The 17,699-nt window shown below is 31.9% G+C and overlaps 1 protein-coding gene across 1 annotated transcript; it reads left to right on the plus strand.

Moving 5' to 3' along the window:
• LOC109355127 (U3 small nucleolar RNA-associated protein 18 homolog) lies at window positions 1–2,881 on the plus strand. The gene is made up of 2 exons (XM_019598087.1): window positions 1–120; window positions 1,022–2,881. The coding sequence occupies exon 2, from the start codon at window positions 1,058–1,060 to the stop codon at window positions 2,672–2,674; it is 1,617 nt and encodes a 538-aa protein (XP_019453632.1). The 5' UTR covers window positions 1–120; window positions 1,022–1,057; the 3' UTR covers window positions 2,675–2,881.

Genomic DNA, 17,699 nt, shown 5'->3' on the forward strand with positions numbered 1-17,699 from the left:
ACCCTAATCGCAAGTTACATATGCAAGTAACCATTCCAATAAACCACACACGCCTCCTTCCTGCTGCTTGATTTTCTCACTCACCGTCAGCCACCTCCAACCGCCGCCGCCTCTTACGCAGTGAGTATCTTTTCCCGTCCTATGCTTCCCTTAATTTTATTCTCCTTATGATTTGTGTAGCTGTAATCATTGATTATCCGTTTAACCGATTCTATATACCATGATTCAAGTTTAATCGTATATCACCATACCCATTTCCACTTTCACCAGAATAACATTATTAATACTTGTTTTCGTGTTGCTTGTTACTGCACAAATTATATATGTCAAAGCTAAAAAATCTGTTATATCTCAATGCCAACTCTCTTTCTACTTCTTGAATTCTTAGCCTTCATAGTTTACTATTAATAAGTAGCGTAGTTGCCGACTTTATTTGTAAACTTGTTTTGATTACAAATTTCAGTGATTGTATAATTCTGGGTCCGTTTGTTTATGCTTAAAATGGTAATTTTTAGATTGTGTAAAAATAATTATTCACCTTTGTACACATTTTGGTTTAAAGCACAAGCTCTGTGTTTTTGGTTTAAAAGAATATGTTTTTGTTTGAAAGCTCTCATCTTAATTAGAAGTTACTTGTAGTATAATCAGAAACATAGTTATATGGTTCCATCATTTAACCTATGTATCATGTACTGGGTTTGGCATACCATGTTCCACTTATCAGTTTCCTTACAAAATAAGTCTTATAATAATAATAATGTAAAAAGTGACAAACCACATAGAACCAGGTAACTATGTTAAAAAAAATCTAATTATTGTGAGTTTCTTATTATTGCAGAAGTCTTACCCATATATATGTCAATATCATAGAAGTGATTTTTTCATTCTAAATGACTTTGTCAAGAACTAATCGCAACCAAACTGGCTCGTTGTTTTTTTATTCTCTTGGTTGGGTTTATCGGTGTCATGTTAATTCAGTCCATAAATCAGAATAAGTTATATCATGTCTTTTTATTTGCAGATTGGCTACAGTTACAGTTGGGTAGTATTTTGCAGAATGAGTTTAATATCACAGAGTGCTCGCCCTAAGAACGAGGTCAAAAAGACCAAAAGGGATGAACCCGAGGTTGAAGATGGGAATGAGGCTGATGTTGATGCCCTAAAATTGAAGAAGAAGAAGCGAGGAGAAGAGTTGGTAATAAAACAAGTGAAAGAAATGAAAAAGCTAGAGAATTTTTTATTTGGCTCTCTCTATTCCCCAGATGAATTTGGAAAGGATGATAATCAAGTTGATGCTGATGATACTGCGAAGGGTTCAGATTTGTTTTTCACTGACCGTTCTGCGGATACTGTGCTCACTGTTTACAAGGAAGATGCTGCTGACGACTTCTCTGAGGATGAGACTGATTTGCAAAGAAAACCTGTGTGGGTGGATGATGAAGAAGAAAAAACAACAGTTAACATAGCCAAACATAACAGATTAAGGAAGTTGAGGAAGGAAGAGGATGAGAACGTGATCTCTGGGTCAGAGTATGTGTCAAGATTGAGGGCTCATCACATAAAGTTGAACCCGGGAACCGACTGGGCACAAGTGGATAAGTCAAAAGCGGATAGATCTTCTGACGACGAGTTAACAGATGAAGATGTTGCCGATGATATTCTTAGAACAAATGAAGACCTGGTTGTGAAGAGTAGCTCTAAATTGTTGCCAGGACATATTGAATACTCAAAACTTGTGGATGCAAATATACAGGATCCTTCTAATGGTCCTATTCATTCGGTTCAGTTCCATAGAAATGCTCAGCTTCTTCTGACTGCAGGATTGGACCGGAAGCTTAGATTTTTCCAAATTGATGGAAAACGGAACACCAAAATTCAAAGCATCTTCCTCGAAGATTGCCCCATTCGAAAGGCATCTTTCTTGCCAGATGGATCTCAGGTCATAATATCTGGAAGAAGAAAGTTCTTTTACAGTTTCGATTTGGTCAAGGCTAAAGTTGATAGGATAGGTCCTTTGGTTGGAAGGGAAGAGAAGAGTTTGGAATTTTTTGAGGTTTCTCCTGATTCTAAGTTGATAGCCTTTGTGGGTAATGAAGGTTATATTTTATTGGTTTCAACGACAACGAAGCAGTTAGTTGGTACTTTAAAGATGAATGGAACAATCCGTTCCCTAGCTTTTGCCGAGGATGGACAGCACTTGTTGACTGCTGGTGGCGATGGCCAGGTTTACCACTGGGATCTTAGAACAATGACTTGCTTACATAAAGGTATAGATGAAGGTTGCATAAACAGTACTGCCCTGTGTACTTCTCCCGGGGGGTCGCATTTTGCTGCTGGATCAGACAGTGGAATTGTGAATGTTTACAACAGAGAGGAGTTTCTTGGTGGTAAGAGAAAACCTATCAAAACCATTGATAATTTGACTACAAAAGTGGATTTCATGAAATTTAATCATGATTCTCAAATATTAGCAATTTGTTCAAGCATGAAGAAGAGCAGTTTAAAGCTAATTCATATCCCATCATATACTGTGTTCTCCAACTTTCCGTCGGCAAATATGAGCTTGCATTACCCTCGGAGTATTGATTTTAGTCCCGGAGGTGGTTTCATGGCTGTGGGAAGTGCTGCAGGCAAAGTGTTACTGTACAAGTTGCACCATTACCAACATGCCTAAATCAATTTTGAAATGCTGGCAAGGTTTGAGAGTTATTATACTGTTGTACTTTTTTTTGGCTGGTTGGCTTTGAAATTTAGGTTCTTGTATTTTGCTATAAACTTATGAGTCTTCATATGTTTCTGCTTAGAAGTTAGAAGGAACCCAGCTTCATGTGTTTTGTCATTTACCTTTATTATTTAACACCTACTCTTATCTATGGATGAAGTACACTGTTTCTTTTTGTCATGGAAAAACTAAAACCCATGACATGTTTAAACTTTCAAAAGTCATCAACGGTTATTCCTGACTAATGCAATTTTAGTGGGAGTTAGATTTCTTTCCCATGATTTATATCATAGTGCATAAATACTTGGTTGATGTTCTTTAGATTTCTTTCTCACATTCATCCCCCATATATCCATATTTTAATTTAATAAAAACAAATATTGTTATACTTAAAAAAGTTGATATTGTTTGGTATCAGCATATTGCCTCTTCTAGTGAAAATATGATATAAATAGATTTGAGTTTCGAGTCCTTAAAACATACTTGTCAAAGTCTATTGTTATTTAAGACTGATGTCAGCAATCTATTTGAATTTATAAAATTTATAAATTTAATTGATAATCTAACAACTAAAGTTTGAGATGAGATTTTAATGACCTATAAATACAAATGATATCACATATTAAATCGATTATAATCTTGTATTTCTTCTTTTTGTTTTTCATGATGATTTTCGTGGCCTCTTAATTTAGCTTTAAGCTTCAAGTGGGAAAGCATACACACTAATATTTTACTTTCTAGGCCGAATTCTTGTAAATAACTAATTTGTCTCATTAATTACCATATGGCAAATGCCAAAAAATTCAAAATTTGATCATCTTCATTCAGAATAATTTCACAACTTTCTACATAGAGGCATTTAAGGTATATATGTTCTTATCTCAGGCTCCTATGCCACTTGTTAAGAGGAAATATGTATATCGAACCAGGATCCTCTCTAGTACCGGAGAGACAAGTGCTTCAAACTTCTTTTGTTTTCAATGATAAGTGTTATTTGATTGTACTTAAAAGGATAATTGGGTGTACCCAAAAAATGTATCATAACATAATGATTTTTTGTTTTGTTCTTGAAACACTAACTTCTCCAGTATTGAAAATGATCCTTATTCATCAATAAATAATGAGCTTATATTAGCTCTTGTACAAGCCTTAAGACTAGGATGAAATGATATTTGCGGTTCCATCTTCTTCACGTTATCTTTTCCCTCTCTTAACCATGTTTTCGCACCTTCAATGTCCATTAGAAAGTAGAAACAAAAGTATAGAATCCCAAAGTAGAAGTGCAAATATGAACACTGAATGTCATACATGTACGAACGTGTAAGGATTATAATAATGTTCTCCTAAAAGAGGGAAAGAGAAACAAAGCTCGATAACATGTAATATTTTCCATTTATTCAACAAATTTAATAACAAATCATTGGTATATTTTTTAGTGGATGCACTCCATCAAATTTCAATAGATTTAAGACAAACTCGCATCATTGTCAAACGATGCATATGCTATCAGAAAATGTAGTCTTGTGCAGCAAATATGGGCTCAAGTTATAAGTTGTTGGCTCCAACCCAAATATTTAAGATCTCAAAGTATATTTTCACCACTTCAGAAGTTTTAACTATCTTTGTCAACCCATGAGTGTGGATCATCATTTCCAGCCTTCAACAAAAATATGCCCCAAGGGCAGATCTTGACAAGCCTTGGAAAATGGAAATAATGCTTGAAGGTATTTGCATGGAACATATATATAATATATATATATCCAAATTTTATCTCGCACCAATAAAAATATAATATATCAATTAAAAAAATTAAATATTCATTATTATTGTTGTTTTTGGTTCATTATTATTGAATGGGACATGATTTAAAATAAGATTTGAGACAATAAATTTTTGTTTTTTTGTAAGTGAAAATTTTATAAAATAAAAGAACAAAGATACCTACGCAATTGTAAAACCTAGAGAACAAAAGGAAATCACTACCCCTAAACCACTAAGATAAGAATCCAAATAATAACATCCAAACACATTCTAATTAGAACCATTCAAATCAAGATATGTCTGCAACTTTGATTCACCCTTTTATCTATAATTAGGACTTAAACTTAATCTCATCAAGTAGCTCATCAAAACACACAATTTTTGTTGTTGTTGAAAATAATGTAGAAAATCATAAAGAAAACGTGGCATAAGGAAGTGGTGGAGCTCACGAAGTTAAAAATAACGTCTAGGTACTTGTAACCAACATACATCATCATGGATATAATGCTAAATATGACTTCATACAAGAGAAGTGTGTGGGGGCAAACTCAGTTGTTGTTATATTCATCCATGCAAACAAGTTCTAAACAAGACATAATTATGAAACTCCCTTTCCACTCTTCAAGGGGGGACAAGACACACCACTCTTCTCTCTTTTTAGATGCATTTGCTAATTACCCAGTCTCCCCCTTACCCCCTAATTTTCAACATAACCTCACAAATTTGAATATTAAATAAAGTTTCAATTATGAACAACATTGTTATATCTGCACATTACACAGCACTATCTAGAGAGAGAAAAATACCACTTATAATCAATGATTAGAGCCCTCTATTAGAACTGTTTATATTGGAAAATTAGAATAATATACATCCAATATAAAGATTTATATATCTCCATCATTTGTAATAATTATTAATATAATGATAGTGTATAAAATTTATATATTATCGGTATATACATTTTTTCTCTTGGAAAATATAATAATCTCTGATTTCATTCAAAGCAAGGGAAACCCTCATACATCCAACAATCTTATGAACATAATTTATTTTCAACATATATATGAATATGTTCCTCACCTAACCACTCGTTTTCATCTCTCTTTGTTATCCCAATAATATTTATCTGTTTGTTCCCGAAGTCTTTCCTCCCCTCAAAAAAACTTAAAAGACATAAAGGGAAGGAGAAAGATGTAACTTAGAGGTGAGGTAAGCCCTCCCCAAAACCTTAGCCATATGACTGCAATAATCATCATCTAAAAGAGAGATAGTTTTTTAGTGTACTTGAGCTCAAGGTAGCATTCGTTCAAAAGTTTGAAGTAACTATAGGATTTGACATGATTTTCATTGTCTAAGTATCACTTTAACATATTTGCATTTAATTGAGGGGTCAAAAAAATATCAATGATTAAGTTACTAAGTTAGTACTTTGCAATGAACATCGTTGCTTTGGAATCAGAAAACCAACTAGCCATTTTTTCACTAATAACTTTGCTAATCACATTGTCTGTTTCTTTTGATCCATCTTTTCAATGTATGCTTTCAACTTTTGGATTAATGTTTATCCTCTTCTACATACTTCTCCATAATCAAAATGCTTGTGCCTTGCTACATGTATTATAACTAGGCTTCTAATCCTGGCCCTCAAAAGTAGCCGACAAACTCATTCTATTGATTCTGCCATGTGATTTGTGGTCTTAAACCTAATCACTCAATTGGTTGGTTCTTTATTATTGGGGCTAAAGAATTTACAAAAACTTTGACAAAGGGCCAATCATAATTTTCTTTGATGCCCTTTTTCTGAATTTCTCTTGTTACAAAGAATGGCTAGGAAGGTGTTGTTTAGTGAGCAATGTGGCCAAACTACTCACTAACCAACCGCTTGAATTTATGTTGTTTTATATGTATTATAAATATCATTGTGTCATGGAGTAATATGCTTCCAGACCTAACAAGAATGATTGCAATCTTAGTTCTCTGTTAGTGAAAATTTGGTAGGAATTATGTTCCAACAATGATTTTGCTAGACACAAAGTTCTAGAAATCTGAGTCCATAAGATAGAGTTGATCAATTAGATTCTGTTTGCTGAGAAATTATTGTCTGGTCCTTAGACCATCACGTGGACCATGGTCCAGGCCAGTGACCATGTAACACGTGGCAAAACCCGTTGAGTAAATGTTTCTAACAGTGTTACTTTTATAAATAACCCTGAATCGAAGAAAAAATGATATAATATTCTTATAAATCATCATAAATAGTAAAAATTATATTGTTATGTTAGAATAAATGTACATTTTACTTTGTTTATTTTTTTATTTATTGCAAATCTGTTCTAGTTTGAAGCTTGTTTATCCAATTTGATAAACTAATTATTATTGTCCTTGCCTTCTCTTTTCTTATTGCTTATCCTTGTCTATTAATTGAATCAGGTCCTGTCATAACTCATAACTTACTCAGTGTCAAAGGTTTAAAGGGAAAAGGGAAGAAAAGGTGGGAATCTTTCTTTTAACTTCTGTCATTTTCTTGTTAGTGTTTTCATGTCTTATCAGTCATTTTAGTGTGAGAAGAGTCAAGAGGAAATGATATGAATGTTAAAAATGCATAAGGCTGTTCCTGCTTCCAATATTGTTCAATATATCTGGATTATTCTAGCAGCATATGGATAAACCTGCATAGGCATTCATAAAAACAATCCTTATTTTGATGACATTGTACCGACAAAATGGGATGGTGAAAGCCTCTATCAAAGTACAAGATCATTACTATCATAGCCTTGAAGAAAATCTTATCTATCTATTACACGGGTAAAGATGAAAGCTAAAGCAAGAGGGTATGAGACAGAAAAAGTAGAGAGCTATGTTATTTGTGCATCAAATTTTAAGTATGGTATTATGATATCATACGCATTATTTATGTTTCTCGCTTACTTTAATTTTATACACGTATTTCAAAAACAAATCATAACAAGCAAAGGGTATTCATAAAAAGTAATTAGATTTTAAATGATGTCCCTATTTTGTTGTACAAGAACATTACTAAAAAGTAAAAGTGAGGAAGAGAAAAAATTATGAAGTATTTTGAAGTCCAAAATTATTGGGAGAAGTTTTTATTTAAATGGCTACATGCTGTATGGTAAGAACTTTGTTTCCTACCAATAATGGTGTACATGAAGTACAGTCTAAACAAAATATTGAGATAAAAATGTATTTAAATTTACACAAGGAAATAAGCTCTTTGCAATCCGATTAATATTTTCTGCTTCACAACTACATTGCTGAAATGAGAATTTGACAGCAAACTTCACTTTTGTAGTAAAGGTGTACTGTGTTATCTTCTTGTTGCATGAAGTGGTGGACAAGGTATCATAATACTTATCAACCATTGAGCAAAGCTAGGTGTAACTTTTCCTTTATACAGTTCCTTTTATTTTTCCTTTTAACTTTCTACGTTTGTGATTATTTTCCTTTAAAATTAAAGCATGCAAAGACACGTTCTAATGGAGGTACAAGCATTGTACTGAGCCCTTTGCCTAGATAAACAAAAATGATATCACTTTCATATCGTAGTATATGATGATTATCATATCGTTGGTCAAATGAGGCTTGCTATGTGTCGGTGACAAAAGGTTTTCACTTTTTTGTGATACCAAGACTATCATTTCATCCTATGGATAAGTAATTACTCTTTTTCGGACTGCATGACTATCTCTTCCAATAAATATTGCTCTTAAGAATCGAACTCTAGACTTTTTAATCATCTTGAAAATCTAGCAGAGTCTTACACCACTAAATCAATACCTTTTTGATAAATATTTTTACCATGGACAATGAAGAAGAGTAAGAGAGATCTGGGGTGTCTTGATAATAGAGAGAATGAGATTCATAAAGGGTGGTTTCAGGGGGTGAGTAGGAAAGTTGGCTATTGAGTCTTTTCTTTGTTCTGGAGTGATATGTGGGTCGGGGGGAGAGTCTTAGCATTTCTTTTCCTAGGTTGTTTCAGGTTACTCTCAACAAAAGTGCTACTATTGGCTCTATGGGAGAATGGAGGAATGATGTCTGGGTCTGCACTCTGAAGTGGCGAAGAAATTTGTTCTCTTGGAAACAAGAAGAAGTCGATGCTCTTATTATCTCTTTAAAAGATTTCAAACTTCTACGGGACAATGATGATGGGTGGTTTTGGACTCATGACAAAAATGGACTTTATTCAATTAGAAACGCCTATAACGTTCTCCTTAATGAAGTTAATTCCTGTGACTCTGGGTTCTATAAAAAAGTCTGGGCTTGTAACGTCCCTTTGAAATTGAGGTGCTTTGTGTGGAGACTGTCCTTAGATGGAGTTTCGACTAGATTGAATCTAGCTAAGCGTGGAGTCCTTGGAGTTGAAGGTTTAACATGATGTGTCTTTTGTGGCTGTTTGTAAGAATCTGTTGATCATTTATTCTTCTTTTGTCCTTCTCTTATGGTGTTTGACAATCAATCTATTCATGGTTTGGGCTTCGTTCTGTTTTCTCAAACACTGTTAAGACTAACTTTCTATCTCATTAGTGCTCTTTGAGGTTGAGTAAGAACTATCATCAACAGTGGATGTCTATTTGGTTTGTCATTTTGTGGTCCATTTGGTTGGCTAGAAATAAGGTTATCTTTGATCACTCCTCTTGTCACCTTGTTGAGGTAATTTTTTCTATTCAACTTCGCTCTTGGAACCTTTTTTCTGCTCGCTTTTCTCCTTTTCCTTTTTCTTTTTTGGATTGGGTTTGGAGCCCTTCAATTTATCTGAATTGGTCTGTGTAACGTTGTAGTGGATAGGAGCCGCTTGTTCTCCTAATTCTTCTTTTTTAATACATTATAATTGCTGATAATATAAAAGAGTTAGAGGAAAGGAAAAATGCAATGCAAAATAAACAACAATTCCCAAGTTAAATTGAACTTCTTAAGCTACCTTCTTCCCTTATCTTGCACCAACATATATAAATCAAGAAATATTGTGTATATTTTGATTGAAGAACACGCTTACTGTGATGTACTTTCAATTTTCCTACCTCCTATATAAGCCATTTATCCTTTCACTAAACATTAAGCTATTCACATTCAAGTGAGTGCATTAGAAAATAATTTTTCCCGGTGTTAATATGACTGTAATAATAGAGCAGGATTTACCATTTTAGAGGTATGAAATAAACTTTATAAACCAAAAAGATAAAAATTGATATCTAGGGTTTTGTGTTGATATATAGCAATTTTATACTTTTTGACTAATTTATTTCTTATATTGAGAGTCTCCAATTACCATGTTTGAGTATTGTTAAAGTCAGGAATATGGACCACAGAGTATAGGGCCAGACTTTTGATTGAGGTAAAGTTTATAGCTTGAGTAATACAAGAAATCATCCTCAAGTGTCAGTTGCCTAGACTGCCATATTTTTCCTACTTTCAAGATCTTTGTTTTTCTTAAGTCTCTTAATTTTGTATCTAGGTTACTTTTTCATGTGAAGAAGATAAAAAGATTCATGCAATAATGCAACAAGGTGGGGATGATGAAGTAGTCTTGAAACCATCATTGCATGAATTTGAAGTAGAGTTGGACAAAGCTTAATGCAAAATATACCATTTCAAAACCATAACCTTTTCTACCTCAAAGTAATCAAATGTGAAAGATTCAAAGATTTTTTGATGTGTCAAGGAAAAAATATCACCAGTCTAAATTATTATATATAGATATCCTAAGCAGAAAGGGGCATGTGATCAACAAATACTTTACAATTTTACATCCTAAAAAGCCAATTAGCATGGAGTCAGATTAGATATGCTTTACTTAATTATGGTAAAAATTTATCCAAATATCACATTTTTAGGCAGAATCCTAGCTTAACCACTGAGTGATCATGAATTCGAATATCTTCTCCATGTTAGTTTTACCATGACAATTTTCTTCTTGTTACACCCCAAATGGAAGCATGATTCTATGGACCACATAATAGGTTTCATAACTTCAGAAGATGTTTGCATTTTTAATTAACAATTAGCATTAACCAATGTACTATATGCTGGATTGTCGCTGTAACTATGTCGTAAAACTCAATTTGTTCCCCATCGTTTCAGTTCCTCGAACTTACAAGTTGTAGTATGAACATTCTGAAAAAACATGTGCCCTAGTACTTGTTTTACACCATGCCCTTATCTAGGTAAGGAGGAGTAGTTGAAACGATTTTCTACAGGATTTTATATTTCATGCATGTGAGTAACTTTTTATGTGTATGAGAACAAGAGCTTATAAGCTGTAAAGGAGGATAAAAATAGTTCTAAATTACATGAATTGTGCCATCAAAGTACATGTTGCTGTGATTAAACAAATGGTGCAACATTTATGTCTCCCCATTGGTGCTCAAAGTTAAATTATAATATATCTGTACCATCAACTCAATAAAAAGAATTTCGCTAATTTGGCCAGCTATATAAATTTATACTTACACGCAGATGTGGATTATTCATCTCTTAATTTTACTTGAGTGACATGACCTATTTCATATACCAAATTCTTTAACTCGTTTCTCTTCAATAACCCAATCTTGTGACTTTTAACTCTTAAAAAGTGTCAGGTTACGTTTTAGAATAAAAGGATATTGTGTTGTATAAATACCAGTTACTATCAAACCCACCAAAACATTTTGTTCACGTCCACACAAATATTTTTCGATTACGGAGAAATTATTCTCAGTTTCCTAGATTAAAAATTTCTAGGACATATTTTCACTAATTATTTAAAATAAACTTATATAACTTTATTTCATTAATGCATAACTAATGGTAAATATATGTCTTCAATTAATTATGTAACACCAAACAATAATTTCTTCTTGAGTTTTGCACATGCCATCACTTTCAATTAGGATATTAGCAATCCATCTTTACTAATATGGGTTTTGCGTAATCAAAAGTCTGATCTTTTAATAGACTATGACTAATACATTTCTCAATTTTGTTCACTGATTTCTGTCTCACATCATAAATTCATGCCATTGATTCGCATCTTTTCTTCTATTTTCCTTCCCTGTCAATAACGGTCCCTTTTGTAATACGTGAAGAAGAAGAAAAATTAGAGAAGATACGAACTGATTTCCTAGAACTTTCATGGTCCTATCTAGAATCATCATTTGCCTACCTAGGTACCTCATAATTAATATTGGAGTATATTACTCCTTGATGGAATGACAAACTTTAATTCGAATTAGACATCTTTCTAACACATAAACCACTTTGTCCTCATTAATTATCCTCTCCCATAATGATTTGTTTAGTTTGGAAAAGAAAATGATAAGAAAAAAAGATGAAAAGAAAGATTATGAGTGGAAAGAAAGAGATAAGAAATAGAGTTGAATTGTAGAGTTGTTCCATAGAAGAGAAACAAGAAGGAAAATGTAAGTTTTTCTTAAATATTCAATTTTACTCTTGTACAAATATGTGATTGTATGAAGTTTGTGAGAGTAACTTAGTCATTTCCAAAAACTTTATTCGCTCATCTTACTTTCTTCTCATACTTGAAGAGAATAAATTTGGCATGAGACCCATCATATTTTTTCTCTTTTCTGTCTTTTATTACACAATCAAACGAGAGAAATTTGTCAACTTCCCTCACTTTCTCTCTTCTCTTCTTCTCTCCTCTCACATTCACCTCAACCAAATGAAAGGCTAAATTTTACTTAAATAATGATATACTCTCCTACCAAATCTTCCTACAATCTTCTTACATAAAATAATCATTAATAATCAGAATATCACTTTATATGATATATATTAATTTTCTCAATGATGTAAGATGATTTCTAGGATCATATATCACTTTCTATCTTATCTATCTTTGTGACTTCAAACCTAGTTTGTAACACTTCTTAGTGCCTACGGCCTAGTAAGGAAGTCCAGTGTGACTAGGGTTCCAAAGATTGTCATATAAAACTAATATTTTGACCAGCGAAAGAGAATAAAGTAATTCTTTATCCTTTTTAGTAGTTGGAACATCCAATTATGCAATGTTTGTGTATACAATATAGATAACAGCCAAATTAATAGTGTCAAATTGGGTAATGGGAGACACACTAGTGGAGGGGAACAACCCATTTGGTGCATTAGAAAAACATCATATCTCCCTTCTTCTCAATTCCATTCACATTAATTTAATCCCAATTTATGTAAGTTGGATCTCAGAATTTTTCTCGAGATGTTAAATGGGTAATAATAAAATTTTGGGGAAATTTCCTTTATTGAAAATTATAAATATATATTGTGAAATGTCAACGGTCAAAGATTTGCATTCCTGTCCCTGTCTCCCACACATACACATAGGGTGCATTAAAGACAAACACACACTCACATTCTGCCACTCAAATGACTTTTTGCAAAAGAAGTACAATAAAAAATATGTCATTGATCATGTTAAGTTGAATTGCAATCACTCTATTGTATTGTAAAATTATTTTAATTTATAAATAATAATATTTAATCTCATTCAGAAAATTACCACGCTTAATCATATTGAAAATACAATGTGATCATAAGCAAGCTTTACATACAATTATATACATGCAAATATTTTGTAAAACGTTTGAATATATATATGATAAAAAGATTAGATAATTAACAATATAGGAAATGATGTAGGTACTTTAACAATAAATCATTTGGAATAGAGTATCCTAAATTAATAGCAAATGCAATTAAAAAATATTGTTAAAAGAAGACATTATACGGTAGATATGTTGCCAATGAAATTAAATGCTCTATCTACAAGGGTTTAAAGAAATTATTACTTGATACATAATCAAATAAACACATAAATAGATATGAGTGGTAAACAAAAGACGAGTTGGCATAAGCAAAAGACAAACTCTATTTAATACTAAATATTGTTCACACTTAACTTTTAAACCTAAACTCAAAGGAATAATATCAAGTCCTATTCGTGACAAATTAAGACCTGACCAAATAGTATGAGCGGGTAGATAAGATCCTACTCACCTCCATCTAAGTGTGGGCCTACCTCGGACAGAGATCACCTGCTCCAACTCTTGTCCTATTTTCCTGTACCAGACTAATGAAAAAGTGACACTTCAATAAAAATAAAAATTTTAAAAACATAAAATAACATATTTGTATTACTTGGAGAAATCTCATTGGTTAGGGACATGAGGACATACTCATTTTGGAACAGCTGATCCCCATTAGGCCTACCTGACCTCAGTGCACCCGCCTTTCCACGATAACTTCTCCCACCAAGCAAGTGTGTCCCGTGTAAAATTTTCAATCATTTTTTAAATATTTTTAATCATATCTCGTTTCTCGTTATATTGTTGTTCGGGTCAGAGCCATCCGATCATATTACCGGTGGGGATTTTGGCCTTTGACTTTTGATAGCCACACGGTGTTAGACATGTGAATTGATGCTTTGCCTTTGAGCAAAAATGAAGATATCCAAAGTTGAAGTTTTTGCTTTAACTTTCTCTTTTCATTTCCATTCAACTCATTATGATTAAGATATTATATAAAACATATATATATATATATATATATATATATATATACATATACGACTAATTTTAAAAATATGAACTTTTTTATAGAGTTACCAATATGTATCCGTGAGTAAAATTTATGAGCACGAGCACACTTTATAGATGGGCATGTCTATTAAATGGATTCTTCAAACCATCTCTAATATATGCGAGTGAACCTGAATATAGTGCTAGTGTGGATAGACATAATATATTAAAATAACTTTAGTATTGTGTTGAATTTAAATTTTTAAATTTGTATGATTTAGTTTTGTAGTGCACATCGGACATTTTGTTGAGACAATATTATTTACGTTGCCTTTTATTATTTTGCTAACAATTACCTAACATACAAAATATCCAAAAAGTATATGTCGTAAATTGTTTTCATTTTTTAAAGCACCTAACATATACTTATATGTGTATCTTTTTTATTTGGGGGAACTCGCCAAAAATCTGCAAACATGTATCCATATAAATACGGTAAGTAAGGGTGAAATTTCTGATATGAACCATGGGTAATAGTTAGCTACTATCTGTTTAATCCAAACATTGAATTTTGCATTATCAACTTACTACAAATATCCAAGTGACATAAAATTTCTTCAAAAGTTGTACAGGCAATTGATTAACAGCATAAAAAAGTTAAGTATATTCTACATCAAAATTAAATTTACATAATTGCTTAAAACATAAAAAATAATTTACTTCTGTCATGCTTCTTTAAACCGGTAATCCATTAATTTTTCAACAATATGTAATTCTCTAAAAGAACCTTCACTTTATATAAATAAATATAAAAGGAACCCTCACTAAGCCAAATGCTAGTGGAAACAGAAATTGATCTCCTCGATTGATGGGGTTTGTTCTCCCCGATGGACACTATCTCTTAATTTTAGGTATGTGAAGATTACTCTGACGACTCCATAATCCATATGTGAGAGACTTGATATATGTCCTCCTAATATAAAGTAAAGTAAAGCAAATATTCTTTTATATTTTCAAGACAAAAAATATATCTTTTCGTTGACCCAATATTTTGCCTAGTATTAGGAGGATTTTAAGCTAAAATTCCAGGAGGATTCAACATTGCTATATGTGAAATACACACTTTCAGTGGTGATATCATGACATTTTGGGCAAGCACGTGTTTCTTCTCACTTGTATGTTTTTTTAAGACTAGCTTACAAGCTTTTTCTTTGGTTTTTTATAAGACTCACTGTAGAAGAAATTAAACGTTGGTGTCGATAAAACTGAGATTTTACATTATTTTATTAAATCACTTTTAATCTGTTTAAAACATAAGCAAATATACGCTTTAAAACAATTTATGTTTGAGAGAGAAAATTTCATCATTTAAAAAATATAATCTTTGCATACTTCATTATTTTTGTTACTAATAACTGTATAATTCATTAATACTTTTCACTCTCCTCCTCATCAAAAAGCTGTCTATAAAATAATTCATTAATATTTTCCCCTTTTGTCTCTTATTGGGGCCTCTTGATGCTGTATTTTTGTTACTCTTTTGATATAAATTAGTCATTCTTAATAAAATTTCACTTACCAAAAAAAAAGTTGTCTTGGTTTGTGTAACTATATTTGACAGCTTTCTTTAAAACAAATAAAATTTCCTCTTTGCATGGTTACTTTGTGATATTTTATCTATATACATGTTTCAAGAAAACGTCATAAAAATCAAAGAAACAAATTGTTCCAAAGAGGATTATCGATAGAAAACTACTCATTTCGAAATGGCTACTACTCTAACTTCTTACCTTAATGTCAACACCCAATATCTCCCTACGGAGTTCAGAATCCTACATTTTCTTAGAAAATGAAAACGATCAAATCCTTAAATACCTATATCTCAAAATACTCAATTAAATTTTGTTTAAGAAATTATTGATCACCAGATAAGGGAAATTGACAAAAAATTAAGAAAATAAAATGAAGTTAATCTCTACCCCATAAAGCATTTTTTAATGATTTAAGCATACATGATTATAGTAGATGACATATTATTTTTATAATATTTTTTAGCCTTAAGTGAAATATTGTTGAGCTGAAACTTCCAAGTGGTGGTATATACGAAAACAATGGGATATTTTTCGTCTTTTAAGCAAGAAATTAAACTTTAACATCAAAGAGGGAAGTGTTCTGTGTAGTGTAAGAAGACGAGCAAAATCTTTTCGAACAAATAAATGATAAAATTATTGTGCAGCGTGTGTTGCACTTAAGCTATGATTACTTATTTATTTTTTATATCATTCTTAAATAAATGGGTGGACTTTTATGAGGAAATTGTGAATCACGGTTATAGCATATAGAAAAATCAAGAAGCATGCATGATATCGAAGTCCAACATAGAAATCAGAATGAAATAGTCAAATGAAAATGTTGTGTACTAGGACAACCTTGTGGCATGTATTATTGTACATAACATGCGTGCAGCATACAAACAGTGATGTTTTTGACTCTTATCACCAAATTGAACTCTAAAGGATAAGTTAGGTACCGAATTTGAGGACAAATAATGAAGCTTATTCATTTGTTACTTCCTCAATCCTCGATCACCCACATGTGTGTATATATGGTCCTTTATTTCTTAGGACGAGATTTGATACGATATGCTTGCACGTCATTAATCATTATCATGCAGATCAGGTTACCTTCTACGCTTCTTCAAACCCCGAAAACTGGGCAAAGCAAATCATGCAGATTGCAGACATATATACGTCATTTAGAACAAGAAGAATTGTCTAATAATAATTGCATTTACTAAGATATTTTTAATATTAAAGTAAATGATAAACTTTTCCATTACCAAAATTAAAATGATAAACTTCTAATTGGATCTGACTCAGTTTTAATGTTACCTTAATTAAGATTCAAATCTGAAGTATTAGGTTTTTTTAATATGTGAAGACTTGAAGATTGTTTAGCACGTGACTCATCTTGGTTTCTTACATCCATATTCATATATCATAAATTCATAATTAGAAAATTAACCTTTTTTATTATTTATGTGTATCAAGGGTCACACTGGGAGAATACTTTTGTTTGGAGTAAATGAGGGAAGAAAAAGATTACAATCAATTTGATAATAATTATAATAGTGCTTCTTTGCCCCCCATTAAAAAATTTCTTAAATATATATGGTTCAAGATGTACTTTTTGGAATTAAAAATTAAGTATAACCATTGACTTATAAGTATTCATATAATCATAATCATATACATTTTTTACCAATAAGACATTAGTTGAGTGGTGTAAGGCCTTACTAAATCTCTAGGATGATCAAAATGTCAAATGTTTGATTTGTGTGAGCCACACTTGTTGAGAAGGACAATCATGCATCTAAAAAGGATTAATTCTTTACCCATATGGTGAGAGAATACTCTCGGTACTACAAAAAAATCATACATTTTTTTCGCTTAAAAGAAAGGTCTATAAATCATGTTTTGTATACATAATAATCAGAGAAATCATGAAATATTGTTATTATCATCATCTTGTGATAATAATAAGTTTTAAATCAAATTTGGGTACCAAAATATCAACGTAGACAAAGAGTTCATCCTTTAAGTATTTCATCATCAACTCAAACCTTGTCAAGCAAGTACAAACGTTATTGGAGTTGCTTAATTAGGTCTTTGAAGATTGGCTGT

Source organism: Lupinus angustifolius, chromosome LG08 (genome assembly GCF_001865875.1).
Source record: "Lupinus angustifolius cultivar Tanjil chromosome LG08, LupAngTanjil_v1.0, whole genome shotgun sequence".
NCBI lineage: Eukaryota > Viridiplantae > Streptophyta > Magnoliopsida > Fabales > Fabaceae > Lupinus > Lupinus angustifolius.

Coding starts and splice junctions, on each gene's coding strand:
- LOC109355127 (XM_019598087.1), top strand. CDS start 1,058: ATGAGTTTAATATCACAGAGTGCTCGCCCTAAGAACGAGGTCAAAAAG.